Source organism: Anabas testudineus, chromosome 18 (genome assembly GCF_900324465.2).
Source record: "Anabas testudineus chromosome 18, fAnaTes1.2, whole genome shotgun sequence".
Lineage (NCBI taxonomy): Eukaryota > Metazoa > Chordata > Actinopteri > Anabantiformes > Anabantidae > Anabas > Anabas testudineus.
Genome location: NC_046627.1, coordinates 8,564,138 through 8,583,871, shown reverse-complemented (window position 1 = coordinate 8,583,871; position 19,734 = coordinate 8,564,138). Strand labels below are relative to the sequence as shown.

The 19,734-nt window shown below is 37.6% G+C and overlaps 1 protein-coding gene across 3 annotated transcripts; it reads right to left on the bottom strand.

The window, feature by feature from the left end:
* Positions 1 to 674: 674 nt before the first annotated feature.
* On the bottom strand, positions 675 to 19,249 carry rbm46 (RNA binding motif protein 46). 3 transcript variants are annotated; one of them, XM_026369238.1, is made up of 12 exons: positions 19,113 to 19,239; positions 18,659 to 18,691; positions 18,143 to 18,325; positions 17,193 to 17,373; positions 16,148 to 16,304; positions 15,411 to 15,540; positions 14,901 to 14,998; positions 13,518 to 13,932; positions 9,693 to 9,892; positions 8,932 to 9,034; positions 4,904 to 5,144; positions 675 to 3,804 (listed from the first exon to the last, which is right to left on the bottom strand). In XM_026369238.1, the coding sequence occupies exons 1-11, from the start codon at positions 19,129 to 19,131 to the stop codon at positions 4,906 to 4,908; spliced, it is 1,758 nt and encodes a 585-aa protein (XP_026225023.1). In that variant the 5' UTR covers positions 19,132 to 19,239; the 3' UTR covers positions 675 to 3,804; positions 4,904 to 4,905. The 3 variants fall into 3 exon arrangements, with proteins under 3 accessions (XP_026225023.1, XP_026225024.1, XP_026225025.1); XM_026369239.1 differs by lacking the exon at positions 18,659 to 18,691 and having other exon boundaries at positions 19,113 to 19,249; XM_026369240.1 differs by lacking the exon at positions 18,659 to 18,691 and having other exon boundaries at positions 18,143 to 18,321; positions 19,113 to 19,151.
* Between the last annotated feature and the right edge of the window lie 485 nt (positions 19,250 to 19,734).

The following is a 19,734-nucleotide window of genomic DNA, read 5'->3' as shown; positions in this document are numbered from 1 at the left end:
GACATTAAGTGGGGTCATCACATCAGTCAGGTGTGATCATCTGGAAGAGGTTTTTTTCAATGGGAAATATGAGAGGAGAGAAATGTTCAGAAAGGTGAGTCTGAAGTCACAGAAAAAGTTTTTTTTCATCGATCCATCTTCTACTGCACAACCAAGGTATTCCTGAGGTCCTGGGGAATCCTGAGATGTTCCTAGAAGAAACTGGTTATTTAAACTCTGCAGCATGTTCTGGATCCACGTCTCCTCCGGAGGCATCCAGCAGTTCAGTTTCTGTTCCCCTGGTACTGGCAGCTGCACTGTGGCAGTGGATTCATTCAGTTAGATGAAGGAGCTGAACACAGCCTTACTGCCAGGGCAGAGGCCATGAGCCAGACGGTTAATCCTAAATTAATCTTTGCACCAGATGACTATGTCCAGGGATGTTGGCATACCACAACATACCAACATATCTAAACTCCTCCTTTGAACTGCAATGATTTCTAAATGTCTGAAGTGGGTCAGGTATCTACCCCCGTCTTTTAACCATACTGCTTCATACTCGGCTTTGACATACAATACACACCACAACAGTATAAACCCTCATAATCCACAAAACACACGTAGACCAGGAGGAGAAACTCTTTGTATAAAATATGGCTTTTTAATCAGGTTATTTATACCTTGATATTCTCCCTTATTCCTTCACCATCAATACACGATGCTAAGAGCACTGAAGAATTTGGCTGTGTGTTGGTAATGGTAAACTACTGCATAACCAAAATATTAGTGACCTGAAACAACACATTAGCACTCGATCCATAATCAGTGGCACAGTTTTATTCCAAAACACACTGAATGTGTCACAGCTACCTCAGACTTCGTCACTGACAGGACACCGCCACTTTAACAACACATCTGCATGTTACACTTTTATCACAAAAGGCTGAGTTCTCATGTTGTTATGTTTGTGTCAGACACTTCATTCGTTCCTTAATTAAAGAGGGATTCACACTGTAGGACTGAAATTCCAAAGTAAGTTTTAAATAAATAGGGTGACATTCAATGACACCAAGTCACTGACCGATTTTCTTTCTTTTAGTGCTGCTTTCCTGATTTTTTTTTCTCGCTTTGATTAGGTTCTATTTACTATTTTTGATTATTAAATAAATAAGCAAATGAATTACAATTTTATATTAACAGAATCAAATAAAATCATTTTGCAGAGTGTTTTAAATTTGGTAATTCACTAAGTAAAATTATAATGACAAAAGTTATAACCTGGATCTAAATTCTCTGTCCCTTTTAAATACTCAGATGTAATTTTGACATGTGAAATTGTGTTCACCGTATATCAACTAAATCAAGTACGGAAACATTTACTATTTGTTAAACTTTAACCACAGGCTTTCTACTAATCAGCCCAAAAACAAAACTAAACATTGACTTCAAACCATTGACGAAACACAAACTAGATGAAAAGATTATAAAACCTTCATAGTCTGACTTTGCTGGGTCAAACTGTACAAACACACTCACTAGATAAACACAAAGACATGTGAAAGTAGTTAAAGGCTGAAAACAGACACTCATCAGCTGTTCAAACTAATCATTAAATGTGAGCATGACAAAAACTTATAGAAAACAACAAACACTCTTCCATCGGAGGAATATTTTTAACCATACAATATTTCAATAAAACAAATTTAAACCTTGTGTAGCTTTTAAAATAACTATGTACATGACAACACCGACTCTGCTTCTGATTTCTCTTCCTCTGATACAGAAAAAACACAACTCCTGCTTTCAATCTCCTCTCCAGAACTCAGGGAACTGTTACAATTACTTTAAAGAATAATGTGGACCCTGTTCTTAATTAATCAGATTGTCCATTGGACAATGAGTGAGATTATGTCTATGTACTGTAGACGTCCACTGTCCAAAAACACAATTACAAACACATTAATCAGAGACACTGCTCCACTAGGTAACATGTTAGTAAGTTATCTTTTAAATATACATAAAATGGTTTAAATGCTGGTTCTAAGCTCTAAGGATACAAACCTGCCAAATTAATCTTTATTTTGAAAAACGACTATTGGCCATGAGCATGTTAATTTGTATTATTAAAGCCATGGCCTCAGTTCTGGCTGACATACCTCTTGCAGAAAGCAACTATTATTATATAAATTAGCTATGCTATATAATTTATTCAGTTAAATCAATTAATCATTTAGAAATATGCACAGCACTACTTCTCAGAGCTCAAAATGTGCTGTTTAATCTATTCACAAGTCCAGAACACTATGATTTATGATTAAGAAAAAACACACATGCTCCCATTCCAGTGGCTTCTAACTATTTTTGATTTAAAGAAATGAATTAAAATTGATTGTTAGTCAAAATTACTGCTGTAGAAATAAGTTTAGGAATTTTTAACTTAACTTAATGCTGAAATTGTTTAATTAAGAGAGTTCTTTTTTTAAAGGAAAATTCCTCCAAAACGAACTAAAGTAAGCAAACTAACCTCCTGTAACCGTTTCACCCTCTCAGCCATTTTCCTAATTTTACAGCAGAGAGCCAGACTCTGGAAAACACATCTAATGGTGCTCCTGTCCTAAAATTACTTACTAAATTCTTCTGTTTTCTTCATGTGGTTTAAATGAAACTAAAGCGTGAATAAAAGAGTCCGAACATTTAGTCTGGAGGACAAACATCTTAAATCTTTCCTCAAAAGGTTTGTTTCGCCTTCATCCTCATGTTTTCTGCCTTCAGTTTAACAGAGTATAGAAACCCAGAAAAAACATGGCTGTGAAATGGGTCAAGCAAACGAGCAAATGAAACAGAAAAATATTTCCCCCTTTTCTCTTTTCTGAGCTTTACATGTCGCTCTTTTCAGCCAATTAGGAGACATCAAAAAAAGCAAGCTGTTGTTTTCTCCTCCTCTAACGACCAGAGGAATCCAACAAACTGGAAGCTTTGAACCTGCCTTTAAGGTCTTTCTTCCTCCCTTCGGATTCTTCAGGTTAACACAAACAAAAAAGGGATCTGTAGCTACAAACATTCCTCTGCAAGAAGACTAATAAGGAAGGCAGCTCAACGTCCTCCCTTTGTTTTCAGCTGGATGAAAGAAATTACACTATAATGTAGTTGAAATGGCTGTTTTACTAATCTGTTGTTGATTCTAATGGAGCTCTGTACATTTTAACCACCAGGCTGAGCCTAAACCTAAAAAACTTAACGTTTTACCCTCGAAATGACGACATTAGTGTAAAACACCTCTGTTTAGAGGTCAGAATTACAGCAGGGAAAAATATCGCCCGTCTGTATGGACATAATGTTTTTTTGTTGCACTATGAGTACTGTAAGTTGAATTCTGACTGAAGGAAAACAGCACCAGAGAAGATGAGGAGGAGAGAGGGAGCATGACATTTAACAGTCAAACATATTTGGAGACAATGTTTTATCAGCTGGATTTGTGTGTTTCTAAAACAGCGCCTATCATTGTTTTTCTGTTTATCAGAGGTGATAGAAAAAAGAAGCTGAGCAGCTCATCAGAAACTAAATATTGTCCTACTCTTCCTCCCTCATCTTCCACTGAGATTAAATATAAACTCGAGGGAGGAATGAAACAAACAGATGGAAGACATGAACAGTTCTCTGTTTGTCCATCTGTGCTGAAAGTTAGCCAGCAGCAGGGCATCATAAAACCACCGTTTTGGGAAATATTTTGTAGTGTAAAAACATTCCTGCCTTTTCTCCTTGCACTCTTCCTCCTCTGCTGTAGGTCATCCTCTTGCTGCTGAATCTCAGCTGAGAAAAACACTCCTGCAACACATATGTCACATATATACATCACTCCATGAAATGATAATAGCTCGAGTGTGCCTGTGTGTGTTCTGGGGTTAGTGTGATAACTTGCACTGTGGCCCTATAAGTGAAAATCTGCTCAAAACCAAGAGACGCTATAAATATCCAAACACAAAACGCAAATGTGAGAATGGAAGATAAGGCGTGACTGGCCTGATATACTGAAAGCTACACACGGCAGAGGAAGAAACACTGCTGTAAACAGGAGGCTGCAACCCTGCTAATCATAGTGGGTTACTTAACTGCAAACACAGTCAAAGACAGCAGCTCACTGGAAAATAAGGATGGAATAAGGATGGATTGTTTGCATTAACAAATGCTGCTGCCTGCAAACTGCCATCACTGATGCAATGTTCATCATTTCATTCGTCATTTTTTAAATACTCACTGACACTGGTTTGTTAACTACTAATACAAACATTTACCCAACCATGTGGAGGATAGTCTTAAACCCTCATCTACTGAGCCCTGGTTACCACTATCGACTGACTAGTGGGATGAGAGGACATGATCAGATAGTTTATCCCATCACTGTGTGCTTAACCAAACTATCCACTACACAGTAAAGTAGTGTGAGCTGTGGCAACAGTAGCAGTAGAGAGGAGCTTAGCAGTCAGGCTGCAAGAGATCTGAAGATGTTCCCCAGAGCAGAATAAGGCAGGCTGTGAGTAGGGAAGGTCAAGTAACTGGCTATGGCTACATGCTCAGACTGGCCCAGTGGTCACTCACTAGCTGTCAAATGATAATGAAGAAAGATATTATATAGACCAAATGTGTACGGTATTATATTCAGTATTGCTGAATTAAGATTATGACTGCTCTGAAACACATTAGATATAAATAATTACTCTGTAAGACTGGTTGAGTTGCCAGTACTGTGAAAACTGAACATGATGTGACCTAATAAACATATTCAGAGGTAAGACTAGACTTAGCTAGCTCAGAAAAAATGTTCTGCTTTAGAAGGTGATCCAGGTACAAGGAGTAAACTGCAGTGTTAACAGTATGGTGAGCAGCACAGAGGGAGCTGTCATCTGCAGATCAGTGTGTGTCTCACCGTCAGTAGAAAGGTGACTGGGAGCTGATGTACAGCCTCTGTGTTTGAGTGACAGGTGGGGTGAGGGTGGAGAGTGGAGAGAGGGGGAACGGGGAAGTTGGTGGAGGAGGAGGGAGGCAGGAAGCAAAGGCTCTGCCGCCGCAGGTCAGGACACTGGGACTAGGGGTGGAGGGAGTAATGGCGAGTGGAGGAGAGGTGCTGCTGGGGGAGTCGCCGGAAGCTCCGCTCAGGAAGGATGAATCTGGACAAATAGCAACATAAATGATATACTGACAAACTGCTACATAATCAATGTCTACACAGTATGTCTGATTTAATTTTATTTTAAGGGACAAAAACAAAAAGAGCTCATTTCTAATTCACCCCAAACTTGTAAACACTTATGGACAAATAATCCGACAGACAGTTAATATGAAGAAGCTGCTGAAGCTGAAAATTAATGTAAAAAGTCTAAATGCTGACTGATCCATCAAGTCCTTAGACACACCGTTTATTAGCAGTGTGTAAAATTCAATTCAAATTCAATCCCTGCAATATTTCTGAAAGCTTGCAAAATAAACCTCCTCATTCTCCACTAACAAACCTTGTAATTATAGTCAAAAAGGACTGAGGTGGTAGTTTCACTAAAACAAGAGCATAATACAAGTAGTTTTATGGTATTTTAGTGAATGCACTATAATGCTAAAATAAAATGCTCAATAATAATGGAATAATCAGAAATGAACTTTTAATGTTACCAAACCGTAAATAATAGAGTTAAACTATTCAGAAATTGTGGCCTGTACAAACATTTTGGCTAACATGTGCTTGTAAAACACTCTTTATTATTTATTATACTTTATTAACTCATTAGGTCTTAATTAACGCATTAGGTCAGGAACTGTCATTAGGAATCTTAAGCCCAGGATAAATTCTGACTCCTCAACCCTAATAACACTTGATGAGCTCCTTTAAGAAACTGACGGGGGATGTTAAAATGAAGTTAATTAATGGCCACGAGGCAGGGGAGGCTTCCAGCTTGATATTTCCACTGTGTGAAATGTCATTAAGAAGCTGCAGTTAGACTGACCCTCTAAAGTCGAGACAAGCGCTGGAAGACCCAAGTTAACTTTCTCATTTTCAAAATGTTCATCTTTTCGCTTCAGAGTACATTTATTTATATTATTATTATAAAGTACATTTATTTTTGGCCAAACCTGTGATCATTGAAATATTTACCTTCACTGAATCACAATGAAATGAAACGAGGCTCATATGGAAAAACACACTGAGACATATCACACCTCTGTGTTGTGTTTATTAGAAACACATCTTATTCCCTGTTCCTGTGCCTCATTGGTTAATTTCAATTCACGTTTATTTATATAGTGCCAAATCACAACAGAATCATCTCAATGAAATTCACATAATATGGTCAGGACTTCATAAATCCATAGAGAAAACCAAATAATCCCCCTTATGTAGCACTGGTTGACAGTGTGGAGGAAAAAAACTCCCTTTAACTCTTTAGAAAAAAATATCCAACACAACCAGGCTCATGGTGGGCGGCCATCTGCCTCAACTGGCTGGGGTGAGTGGACAGTAGAGAGAAATGAGGATAGTAGACAAACTGGCCCTCTCCCAATTTTTCTAGTGGTGTTTCATTTTTTTTAAATTTTGAAATAGATACAATAAATTGGTGTGTGATTTGTTAATTATTCAACAGTCAAATTAGCTAAATCACATGAGCAAAGAGGAAGCAAACATAAACACAGCTGTAAACATCACCACCTACCTCAGGCTGCAGGTGTGCTCCTCTCTGCAGCACAATGGTTTTCTATTTTCTTTGAGACACACTGTCATACTAATCTGTGATTAGCTTGGCTGTGTCAAAGCTTGGAGACCAATCATCTCATTCTCAGAGAATTAATCAATTAAACACCAAAAGCTGTGATCTATAAGCAGGTAACGCAGGTATTCTACATCTATTGCACATATATATTTTTTTTATATTGTGCACATTTTACACTTTCCATAATGTTAATTATTAAGTTCCTAATTAAAGAACACTGACCACAGATCACGATTTGAGAGAAAGGGAGGATGGAAAAGGAAAAGAGACTCAAGATGCCAAGGAAAATGGAGAAAGGGGGGATGTTTTGCTATCGCTAGCAGAGGTATTCATTTCCCTCTGGAGCTGTGAGCATGATAAAAAATGGATGCAGCGTAAGAGAGCTTGATTAAAAGCATCCACCATAGGGCGGCCTTCCTACAGCCCCGACACTACCAGCTTTACTCTTTATGTTTTTGAAATAACATCCATGCATTAGCTATAGCTCTTATCTTGTAGAGGGTTACGGGGGGCTGGAGCTGATCCCACCTGACACTGGGCAAGAGGCAGAGTATGCTCTGGAAGTCAATGTGATTAAGCTCCTGCTTGTCTGAAGAAATAATGTGTGTGTGCGTTGTGTGTGGACTTTACAGAAGAAAGGAACATCCCGATACTCATAAAATGATTAAATCTAGACTAATAAATAAAGCTAAAGTTAGAACAGCTTAGAGAAGTTAGCATTTGTAGCTCAGTTTAACATGTAACAGGAAGTGAAAACAGTCTGCATCACAAACAGGTTTTCAAGTCTTTTTATGTCTAACATACGAATAAAACTTAAATTTTAAACAAATCACGCATATTTTTCATTCAAAAGCTTCAGCAAAAGTAAAAGAACGTAAAGTAAAGAACAGAGAGGTGGTGTATAGAGGCAGTAAACTTGCATTGAATAGGCAGTGTAAGAGTTAACCTTGATAATATTCACTGGAGTCTTAATCTCCACACAGCACTCTGTGGGAGATGTTTATTTTCTCATATCTCATTTTGAACTAACTCTGAGATACATTATGTTGTTTCTGCAGCCAGACTTTGAGAGACATGATTGGCTCTGGGGGAGCTCCAGATGGCATGAGTTCAGACTCCTGACAGATTGCTGTGACACAGTTCAGACAATTCACAACTTAAACTGTTTTCTTTCTGTCCTATTTGTCACTTAAGTCAAACAACTTTTCCTTTAGCATTCAGGAGACCCAGTAGTTAAAGAGAACAGCAGGGTCTATTAGCTGGAAAACTAGGGTACTTTTAGTTCTGTTTCTTTAATTTCCTCTATCTATATAACATAAATGTAGAACATTAAACAAAGAGGATGTGAATTTTAAGAATCTAAATAAATGATGATAGTTATATTAGACTATAAAAAAAGTAATAATGTCAACACATTAAAGTGGTGCTTTGGCTTCAGGCTCCTGAAATAAGCCCAGTTCTGTCTACCATGCTATATGAATACAAATAAAATGTGTTATAATGCATGTGTAATGTGATGAGATGTCATGCTAGTGTATTGTATCTACTATGCTGTTTCCCTGAACAGGTTTAACTTAACATAAAAATGTTCATTAAAACTAAACAGATCTTGTTTTTATTATACTGCACTAACAACCGCTGCCTCAACCCCAACTGCCTAAAACAATGTCGTGAAGCGAGACACACTGTCTCTCACTTTTAGTTTATACTGTTTAATCTGTGTGATCCAACATTACTGCCTACAGCAGGCACCAGAGAACAGTTACCGCTTTTGTCAATTAAATTTAGAAGAGTTACAGTAGCAAGGATGAGTCGACTAGGGATTTCCAAACTAACGAGTTCAACTTCATCACTGAATCACTACTTGATAACCAAATTCTTTTCTTGTCCAACTTCTCATTGCACATGTAAAATTAAGTGATGTTTTAGAGCAGGACAGTTCTGTGCCTTGTGCCTTAATGTCCTCAGTCCATAAAAAGTAGTGCAGGAGAATCTGCCTCAGCTCTGTCTCATCTAGCAACCCTGCTTGTTTATTCATGAGGTTTGTGCAAACACCAAGTTCAACACCTCAATCTGCTTATAAACTCCCCTTATGTGAAATGTCTGCACATAGGGGTTTGTGAACACTGCACAAAAATACACATTATACTGGATTTCTGCTTCGGCATCAGGTGTGTGACTGTGTGTTTAACTGTACCCAGGTTCCACAGGGTGGTCTGTGCAGCCAGCTCTTTGGCGTCATCCAGCAGCACACACAGCTTGTCTGGGAAGTAGGTGCTCTGTATAGACTGGATCACCACCTGACCACACAGATATATATAGCACAGATAAACACAACACATCCTATCAGTTTGTTACATTTATAAACGTTATTCAATACAAATTAATGTGAAGGCAAGTTTCCAGGTGCGCTAAGGTGAGTTGAGATAAGGTAAAGTCATTTAAGGTGACAACGTTAAGTAAGGTGAAGGTGAAGGTGAAATAGTTCACATTAAGAAATGTCAGCTTACTGTTGAAATCAGTGTTGAGTTAGTCATTTTTTATTTTTTTTTATTTTTTATTTTTTCAAAACACATTAAGCATTTTGTCTAGAAAATGTTCAGTGTCCAACATTTCTTCTTCTTGTTTCATCTTGTTCTGTCCCACCAATCAGGATTGGATTTTTGGTACAAAATTGAGTTAGTTAACAAATATACTGTGCCACCAACTAAAGATGGTATTTGGGATGGGTATGTGCTCTTTTCTCGTTTTACATTTAATCTAACACGACAGTGTCTGCAGCTCTCAAAAGGACAATGCATGGTGATGCAAAAATCACTGACAACAAAGAATGTACTGCTATGCCTAAAAGGTACTTTAAAAATAATTACTGGATTGGTGAGGTGATGTAATAACTGCAATAACTAACATCTCTGACCAGTTTATGGTGTAATTGTGTACTGGAACTGTTCTAAAAACCTTATAAAGAAGCAGAAGTTTTCCTTCTTTCCCAGGGGTGGAGTACAGGTGGTACTCGGGCAGCGACCAGTAGTTTTTGCGGCAGTAAATTTCAAGCTGACTGACAGCAGAGCCGATCTGACTCTGCTTAAGTGACAGCAGGCTGGTGGGGGAGAGGGGAGTGCCGGGAAACAGGGGCATCACACACCTATCCAGATCATCTGATAACACAGAAACAAACACATGGCTAGGGTTACCACTAATTACAGCAGGTGTGATGACTCAGGACTAGTTAAAAAAGAGGAAAAAGATAAACCTCAAGGGTGCATGAACAGATAACCAGAATCATTCAGACAAGCTACAATCAGTCAGTTCAAGGAAAGTTAATACATATTAGGTATGTTTGCTAGTTGAATAATATTTGGCTTTATACAAGAGTAATTTTTGATTACAAACTAAATAAGGAAGTGGTTAGCATTTATTTTCCTTCTTTGCTATGTTACCTAAACCACTGTTCTGTCCGTTCTCTTGAATCATGCTGGCCTTTTAATCATTATGGCTGCTGAACGAACATACTTATTAGGAGACATAAACAGCCGTCACCCCCAGAAAAGGACCAAAACCCCATACAGTGTTGATTCGTAAGAACTTAATAAAGTAAAGACGAGTCCTCTCACAGAACAAAATAAAAAGAAAACAATCAAATATGAACTGTTAAATATCAGATCTCATTCATCTAAATCAAATAGATTTATTTTTATTTTTCTCACTGAAACCTGGCTGCAGCAGGAAGAATATTTCCGCCTGAACAAGTCCTAACTACACAGATACAAATCTTGCAGAAATGCACAAGCTGTCTGTCATAGCTGTGCGCCATCTTTCAAATAACCTGAATTATCATCAACATTAGCTGACAGCTGCTACACTCATCACTGTGAGTGACTGGTTGTCTTGACTTTTTTAACCTCCGTTTGCACTTATTAAAGCTGAGCTTTGTTCACTACTAGTGTACTGCTCTATTCATTGGAGATATGTATGTGTTGTCAGTTGGAACTAGAGCTGTAAATATTAGTCAATTAATTAACCAACCAACAGAACATGAATATGCAAATATTTAGATAATCAATCATTTTGTTTTAGAATTTGCTGCTTTCTTAGTTTTCTTATTTTGGGATTTAGAAACTCTGATTTTAAAACTCCGACCAATCCAGACATGTATAGATGGCACCACTAAATATTTGTTTGCATGTTTGGTTGCAACTGAAACATAAAAACTATCAAATCACTGACCCTCAGAGGATCCAGTGACGTAGAACATTAAAAACATTATGCACTATGCACTAATGTGCCCCTGCTTCTTTTTCACCTCTCTTCTCACATCCGTTTAGGTCTGCAAAAGCCAACAGGGATTTGAAGCATTTGAAGTATTGTGGACTTATGTATAAAGATAGTTTCATTGCCCAGCAGCGCTCCTAAGGTCTCTGGTGTGAGAATGGAGGTTGTTGGCATGTTTGGAGAAGTTGGAGGATCTGTGAAAACTCAGAGATGTTGTTTAATTACTCATTTGATATTATTGAACTGTTTTGTAATCACCTGAAGTTTAAAATTCATTCAGTTGCTGGATACAAATGACTCTGTTATCAGCCTCTGTCCACCTCTATTTAATTCCTCCCCTGCATTCCAGTGCATGATTTCTATCTATCTATCCTTACGCCTTTCTCCAGCCCTTAATATCCTACTCCATCCTTCCCTCCTTCTTACATCCTTGTATCCTTGTATCTAACAACCAAAGAGAATCTTCCAAGGAGTCTCTCCCTCTCATCTCGCTCCTGTAATCATTTGCCATAGCTACAGTATGTCTTCATTCCTCTAATAAATATTTCACAGTCCATTTGTGGGAGAGTTAACACCAAAACTTTTCTCATTTTCAGAAATGTCTCCAGGCATCAGCAAACTGGACTTTTGCTTCATCACCAGATCGTTATCAAAGTCGTATCAATATATGTGTAGGATTTCATTTCAGGAATATGGTCTGTAATGGATAAAACCTGCTCAACCTTACAAATCACCATACTGAATTAAAATAGAAGGATGTCAAACTAACTAAGAGCCAGTATGCAAGTATTATAAAATAAACTTTAGTAATGGGTTTCTTAAAAGGACTGAAAGGGGCCAGTAGAGGTTGTCATGCCTTCAGAAACAGGACTTTAAAGAAACTGGTACAGTCAGGAGCCTGTGTAAAAAAATTTAAGTAGAGTATTTTACTGATGCAGAAAAATGTCTTAGTTTGAAGAGAAGTGCAAGAGAAACACAATATATCAACTATTAAAAAAACCTTTCCCAGTGTATTATAACAAGAAGTAAGAAAGAAATCGAGAGCTAAATACAGGTTTCACTATATGGAACAGAAGGTTTCATAATGAAGACCAGAGGTTTACACCGCACAATTTAGTAGAAAAAAAAAAATTATCATTCTGCTCCATATGACGATGTTCACACACAATTTATATTCAGCCATCTCTCACACCATTTAAATTGACTGAAAAGTGCCTTTACTTTCACGTTGTGAAAATGTCGAAGGAAAAAGTTTACATAAGGTAAACGTGAACATTTTTTGTGTCTTTATTGATGTGCAGTCACAAGAACAAGTAATAATACTATTTGCATTTTCCTTGGTTTCAGCATAAATTGGCCAAGAAATATGAGCTCATATTTACAAAAGTCTAGATAATACAACAAAAGTCACAATCTTCTAGGTCTTTAGCAAACATTAACATACACAGTGACTATGGAAAAAGTAAGTTGTGAGTAAATGTTGGATTAGCTGCCTGCACACCCATCGTCTCTTGAAGTGGCTCTGACTGGCCCATTCCAGATAGTGAATTCTGAAACTCTGAATCTCTGAATCCATTCTATAGTAGATTTACTCCAGAGTTTAGGATCGTTGTCCAGCAGTCTCACCAAGCTTCTCCTGAGCTTCAGCTTGTGGACAAACACCCTGATGTTTGTTTTCCTCTGCACAATGGCAAGCTGTCCAGGTCCAGAGGCAGTGAAGTAGCCCCAGAACATGACGCTCCCTCCACTATACATCATTGTTGGAATAAATGTTTTCACGTCGATGGACTCCAGGTTTGCCAACACTTGACTTCAGTTGACATTTAGTGGCATCAGATGTCTGTGATGCCATTCCACCATCACTCTGTCTTTTATAGGTTTGTACAATACAGACTTTAAATGTTATGACTGTGTTATATTATAGCTTAGAAATATTGTGTTTGTTGATATTTGTGATGTTGATTACGATCAGATGACATTTCATGACCAATTTATGCAGAAAACAAAGGAATGTGTAACACAGTTTCAGGTTGCATTTTTTAGATACAGCAGTGGACTGTGTGATTTCTTCATGCATTGGGAAATACTCTTTTTAAACTAATTTGACAACTGTCTCACCAAGTTTTATACAAAGTGGTGAGTCACAAACCATCTTTGTTAGCACAAACTGTTTCTGCTGGTGGATGTTCCTTTGATAAACAATCATGACATGCTCCTGTTACCAATTTGCTTGGAATTGCTCTGGAATCATCCAGAACAGTAATACTTAAAAAATAAATTCTGCCTTTTTATTTTGCCTCCGTCACGTTTGTGTTTGTGTGTGTTGCAGGCAGCAATACACCCAATCTTTACTTTGTGCTTTTGCAAGATAAAAGTTTAGGTGTAAATAATAGAGATAGTAGTTTTTACAGAATTTCAGAAAAAGTCTCAACCTTTCAGGAAATGGGTTTGTAAATGAAAACATAAAAAATAGCTTTAAACAACTTTTGACCAATAAAACATCTTCCTCACCTCCAGGTGCTCCTGGGTAGAAGGGGCTCCCTAGGCGAGGTGGCAGAGACACTGTTCTTAGTGGGGAAAATGCGTCGACAGGTCCTGCCATCATCCCTCCATCGTTCCTATGCAGAGCAAAGGTCCCATTCCCTCCGCCTGCTGCATTTGCCAGGTATCCCCTGTTGTTGTACCTCCTCCCAGCTACACTTCCGTCTTTGATCCCCACAGGCTTGGCCAGCGTCACCTCCACTGTAACCCCATCAATCTGAGCTCCGTTCATGAGGTTTAGAGCAGTGACCGCGTCGTCGCGGCAGCGGTAGTGGATAAAGGCGTAGTCAGTGAGTTTTTTGACCCGCTCCACGGAGCCCGGTTTGAAGCGGGAAAACTCCAGACGAAGAGTTTCTTCAGTGGTGCACATCATCAAGTTACGCACCTGGGACACAGGCAAGTCATAATGACACAGTTTAGTGTTAAATAATTACAAATCGTACAACAAGATAACTTCAATCACCTCTGTGCTCACTTAAAAGACAGTCAGGGCTTCTAGCATGACATAGTTTAATGACATAAAAGGCATCTCCTTGATCCTACACTCAGCTTTACGACTTTAATTTAACCGTGATAGTCTCTGAACACTGAATCTCTATTCTGAGATGAAAGGAGGAAGGACAAGGACTTCACTATTTTGAGTCAAAAATATCCTTCTAATAAATTTGACATTTAATAAAAACATTAAAATAACATTTTGCTGTCCTCCTTCTCCATCGCCTCTGGTGAATCAGTGAAATTTCACGACTTCTTTCCAGATTCCACTGCTCTGATTTCCATGAAGGTCCAAATTTACCGTGACTGATGAAAACGCAGCTGCTCGCTCCAATCTAATCCGACACTCTAGAGTTTCAATAACGTGCTTCAGGGATTCTTAAAATCAGAAGTGGTGGTTATTTGACCATTAGCAGAGTCTTTGCGGATCAGTGCAGCAGCGCACACACACCACCAAGGGTTTTATTTACCTCAGGGTCTTTCCAACTAAAATCACTCTCCCTCACACAGCTGTATGCTGTTTTAAGGTTTGTATTTGTTGCCCTCAGATCACATCTCAATCTTTCAGTGTAAAAGCTTCCACATTAATTGGTCCCCCTGGAGGACACAACGCTCCTTTGAGTCTCCTCACCGCTGCTTTGCTCACTCACTTTTTCATTTGAACAAGGCTGCTGAAAATGTCAGAGGAGAAAACTTAGGAGCTGACCTATTATTTTGTAGTGAAATAAAGACTAAAGCTGTTACACTGTAAGTAAAAGGTTTTTGACATAGAAAGAACTAAACATATAAATCAGCTATAGAAATGACACTGTTATTTCTACGACTTCTCATAAAAAAACTAACTGTATACATACATACATAAAGAACTCTGACGCGCTGCATGACCTCTTCATCCACATCTTTCTCAGGCTCAGCCCAGTCCACCTGGATGGAGTGACCCCACAGCTGGAAGGTTCCTGTTAAACAAAATATGCTCACAACCAGTTTTGTGCATGAACACGCTAAAAGAGCACAGTTCACTGAGTGCAACCATTTTTTACTGAACAGTAAAGTGTCATTTTGATAAGTGTTGTTCACATACAAAGTGAACATGACTAATAGATGTGTGCCCCTACACTCAACATGCAGCCACAACATCTAGTTTTATTTGTAAATTGAGTATTATTTTTGTTTTTTGTTCAATATTTTCCAAAGTCACTGTAGTATTGTAGTTTCTGTCCCATGCTAAAAAAGTGGAAAAAGTCATGGCTATACATTTTAAGGCACATTGATTCTATAGTCTTTTGTGCTCTACCTCCCTCTGCTGGACAAAGACGTGGACTGACTTGCACCTGAGACACAAAAACAGACCAGTAAATAGCCAGTTACCAGGGATTAGCTTCCTCCGGGCCATGGCTGCAGCTTTGTGGGATTCATACTCGACAAAGGCAAAACCTCGGTTTTTGTTCTTATCTGTTGAGTTGGGATACACAATCACATCCACCACCCCATCTGTCATCTGGGAAATGCGAGATGAGCAAAGCAAAAAAAAAGGGAATTTCTTTGAAAAGTGAAATGCATTGAAATGTTTTTACAACCTGCATGCACGTGTATTAAGGCAGGTGAACAACAAATGTGCCAGAGTAACCATAACTCAGCAGGATCCTAAGTACATGCTGCATAAAGAGCTATAGCTGAGTTTTACAATGTGCATATACACGGGTATATGTACTTTTGACCAGTGCGCAGTGCAAAGTATATCTATTCATCATCCCTCTATAATATGTAGCATTAAGTTACCATCACAAATGCTAGAGCAATTAAAATACCTTTTATTACGCTGCTGTCTTTTACCCAACTTGTTGTAAATGTGGTTTTAATGTCAATGTATTCAACTCAACTTTTACCTAAAATTAAATTAAATGCAGTCCTGCATTTAATTTAATTTTGTGAAAATCATTTCACAAATGCTTCCACTCTTTACTTTTCCTTATAACTCTCAGTGAACTGTGTCAAAAACATGGTGGTTGGTGTGACTGTGAGTAATGTTTGTTTTCTCTAGATCCCGTTCTCTTCTCATATAACTGTTTGAGGAACAGATGAATGACTGTCAGCGGTATCAGTACCTTCTTCATCTCCTCCATTATCTCGTCCTTGCTCTTGTCTTTGGGGATGGAGCCGATGAAGAGCCGGCAGTTATCCAGACTAACACATACTCCGATGTACTTCCCAGGCCGGAGCTCATAGTTGTCCAACATTTGGATGGCTCTCTGAGCTGCTTCTCTGGACCACAGTCAGATAATTTAGGTAGAATTGCAGCATATAATGTTCACTTCATTCACACATACTCTTCCCCATTTACTGTAATCGTACTGATCATTTGACTACAGCAGCTGTCTACTGTTCATTTAACTGAGCAGTAATTCACACATTATCACGCACGACACAACATTTCCTCATTAACTTACGAGGTGACAAGTTTGTGTCTCTACCTTCATCACCCCCACACTGCATCATTCTCCTCCTCCTCCTTTTGTTTTAACGAGCTCATCTCTTTCAGACTCATATGCAAATTGGTCATTTTTAGCCTCAGCATCCCATTAACATCCAAATGACTCATTCGTTTGCACAAAATTTGGGCAAGTAAAACAAACATTTAGGCCTCATTAATTCTCAAGTTGTGTTACAAGTTATATAAAAAATATAATGTGAAATAACGAAGGGCCAATGTTTGTTTGTACAACAGATGTACTTACTAATGAGACCGCTTTTCAGTCATCTGGGCTTTAGTGGGGTACTGACATAATGCACCAATACTTATGCTGATTTTTAAATGTGTGTGTATTTTGCTTTAGCATCTTGAATTAAAGTAAAGCTGATTCTGAGTGTTTGTACCCCTGAAAATAGAGTTTCCAGACCGTAAACAGTATATTTTGTGTGTAATGGCATTGAGGTGCATTCTGTCAGCAAACATATTAAATGAAACCATAAGATGTACCAACTAGGTCTGCAAGGAGAAAGTCAATTGTAATTTCTATTTTTTTTAAAAATTGATAAAAATTTTAATTAAAGTGACAGTTCCAACATAAGAAACATCTCAAAGGCGACACAATATAAGCACATTATCTGAATTGTACTACGTTTTATGACAATATGTTTAGAAGAAGCTACCTGTTGGTGTACATGACGAAAGCGTAGCCGCGGTTCTCTCCACTGAACTCCATCATCAGTCTGAACTCGTAGATCCTACCGGCTCTTTCGAACAGAGGCACCAGTTCATCTTCATACATGTCTCTGGGAATCTTTCCTACAAACACCTCGCAACCCCGTGGAGGGGCCGGGCCCTCCCAACCTGGTACAAAAACACAACAGAGGTAAGTCAACTTCAGACTGCTCGGTTTATCTCAGTAACCTTCAATTATTTTCATTATTTATATTTTTGCTACAATATTTTTGTTTTATCTTCTTACCGTCTTTACACTAACATTTACCCATTTGATTTTTGGACTTCTGACAAAGCAAGACACCTAAAGATGTCAAATTGGACACTTAATTATTTAGCTTGAAAATTCAAAGAGTAAATCATTTATAAATTATGAAAGTAACAGTTAGGCACAGCTGTATTTCAACTTTATCTTGTTATAGACTTTCAGTATCTCCCTATCAATTTACACGTCTGTCACTAAAACATTTAAAATAGGACTTATTTCTTTAGCTTCTTTTAAATGTTCCCATAGTTTAATGCTTCTAATGTCACAAACAAAATAATCATTTTTATTATTGTTTTCGTTTAATATTATAACATAGAGTACAGTTGCCCCTGGGGGTTTACAGGATGAAGGAATATGTTATATATATATATATATAAAATGCGGATGCATTTCCAAACCAGACACTCATCACTCAACTATGTAAAAATAAATCAAATTTACTGTATAGCCACTCTACGCTACGCTATTTTCAGTCTTTTTCAGACGGTTTCAATACCGGTCTCTAATTATAACATTGTGGATAACTGTTTCAAATGTAAGAAAAAAAAGTGTTTGTGTTGACAGAAGCTGCTTTCAGGGATTATCACCGTTTCACCTTTTACAAAACACACTCCTTATACACTGACACACCTGGTGGTGGTCCTCCATACTTCCTCTGTCCATTCTCCTGTACCATGTTGTATCCCGTCTTCTCCATCAGATCGAGCAGAGCCATCTCTTTGGCACAGGACGCCCTGAACTCTTCCTCGCCCACGAGTGGACTGATTCTACCGGCGTCTCCATCCATGTCTCCCTTTGAATCTCTGTAACTGTCTGTCCAACAACCATAGCAATTCTTTACATAAGTTGTAAATCAGGTGAGAGAAGACAAGGTAAAGTTTTCAGACAACCCTAAGTAAGAATATACAAGCCAAAGCTTCCAAATATTTACTTTTACATGTGTGACTTGTTTGACCATCAGTTAGTTGTTCATGTGATTTATCCAAAAAAAAAAAAATAAATCCAAACTTTATAACTTTAGCTTTCTCAAACATTTAAATACCTTATTTGGGTTTTGATGCCTTCCTTGTAGGAAATACACAAACCAGAAAACCTACTACTTCTACTACTTACATTTCACATATGATGTATTCAACAAGTTTTTACCTTTATCGCAGGAGTTTGATGTAACTTCAAAGTCTCACAGCCACATATAAAAAGATAAATACATATCATAGTGTAAATGAAATCTGCTGACATTCAGGTAAGTGGCTTAAGTTAAAATGAGGGTCAGGTTTCTATTAGCTAACTTTCCAAAAAAGATCATTTTTAAGCTAGTTATCAATTCTAACAACACAAAAGGTCCATTACCGAGACTTTTACTCTACTCCAAATCTTTAACAAAGTGAAGAATTAGCTAGGTAAGCAGTAACCGAAGGTAAATTAATTTTTAATAATAACAGAAGATAAGAAGCTAGTTAGCGCAAAAGCTGCCGTTAAGCTAACTAGCGTTAGCAATCATTTATGCTAACGAAGTAACGGTAACGTTAGCTTCCCGCTAAACTTTTCAAGCTAACAGTTAGCTTGTTTACCTAACAACAATAAAAAAACATAAAAATACCTGTTCTACCATCCGACATTTCTTCCGGGAACAAAGGCCTTGTGTTAATAAAACCAAAGAGCGACAGTTTATGGGATTAAGGTGTGCACTTTAATCAAAAGTTCGTCTGAGTAAAAAATAAATAAATAACTCTACCTGCCCACAGTCTTGATTGACGTGAGACAGATTTTCATTCAGCCAATCAGCGCGTTCATCTGCTCTACGTAAGGCGGGACAAGTGAGTACGTTCGTGCTGTTAAAATAAACGTGAAATAAAATAAAACGTAAAAAAAAATCTGATAAACTATAATATAAAAGAAAAAAAACGAATAAAACACCTTTAAAATGCAATAAAGGAGGAGATAACATCAATAAACTAGATCAGGATTACATTAGTTTAGATCAATATAATGTATTGAATAACAGAATAAAGTAATGTATGTAAGAAACTGATAATAAATATAACATAAAAATAATAAATGTCTACAAATAAACAAAATAATTCGAATTGTACTAATTCAATTTAAAAATAAATACTAAATGTATCTAATAAAACAGAATTAATCAAATAAACTAAAGGAATTTGAAGTTATAACATGTAACAATGATACAATTGAAGAAAATTATGATATTCTACTTTATT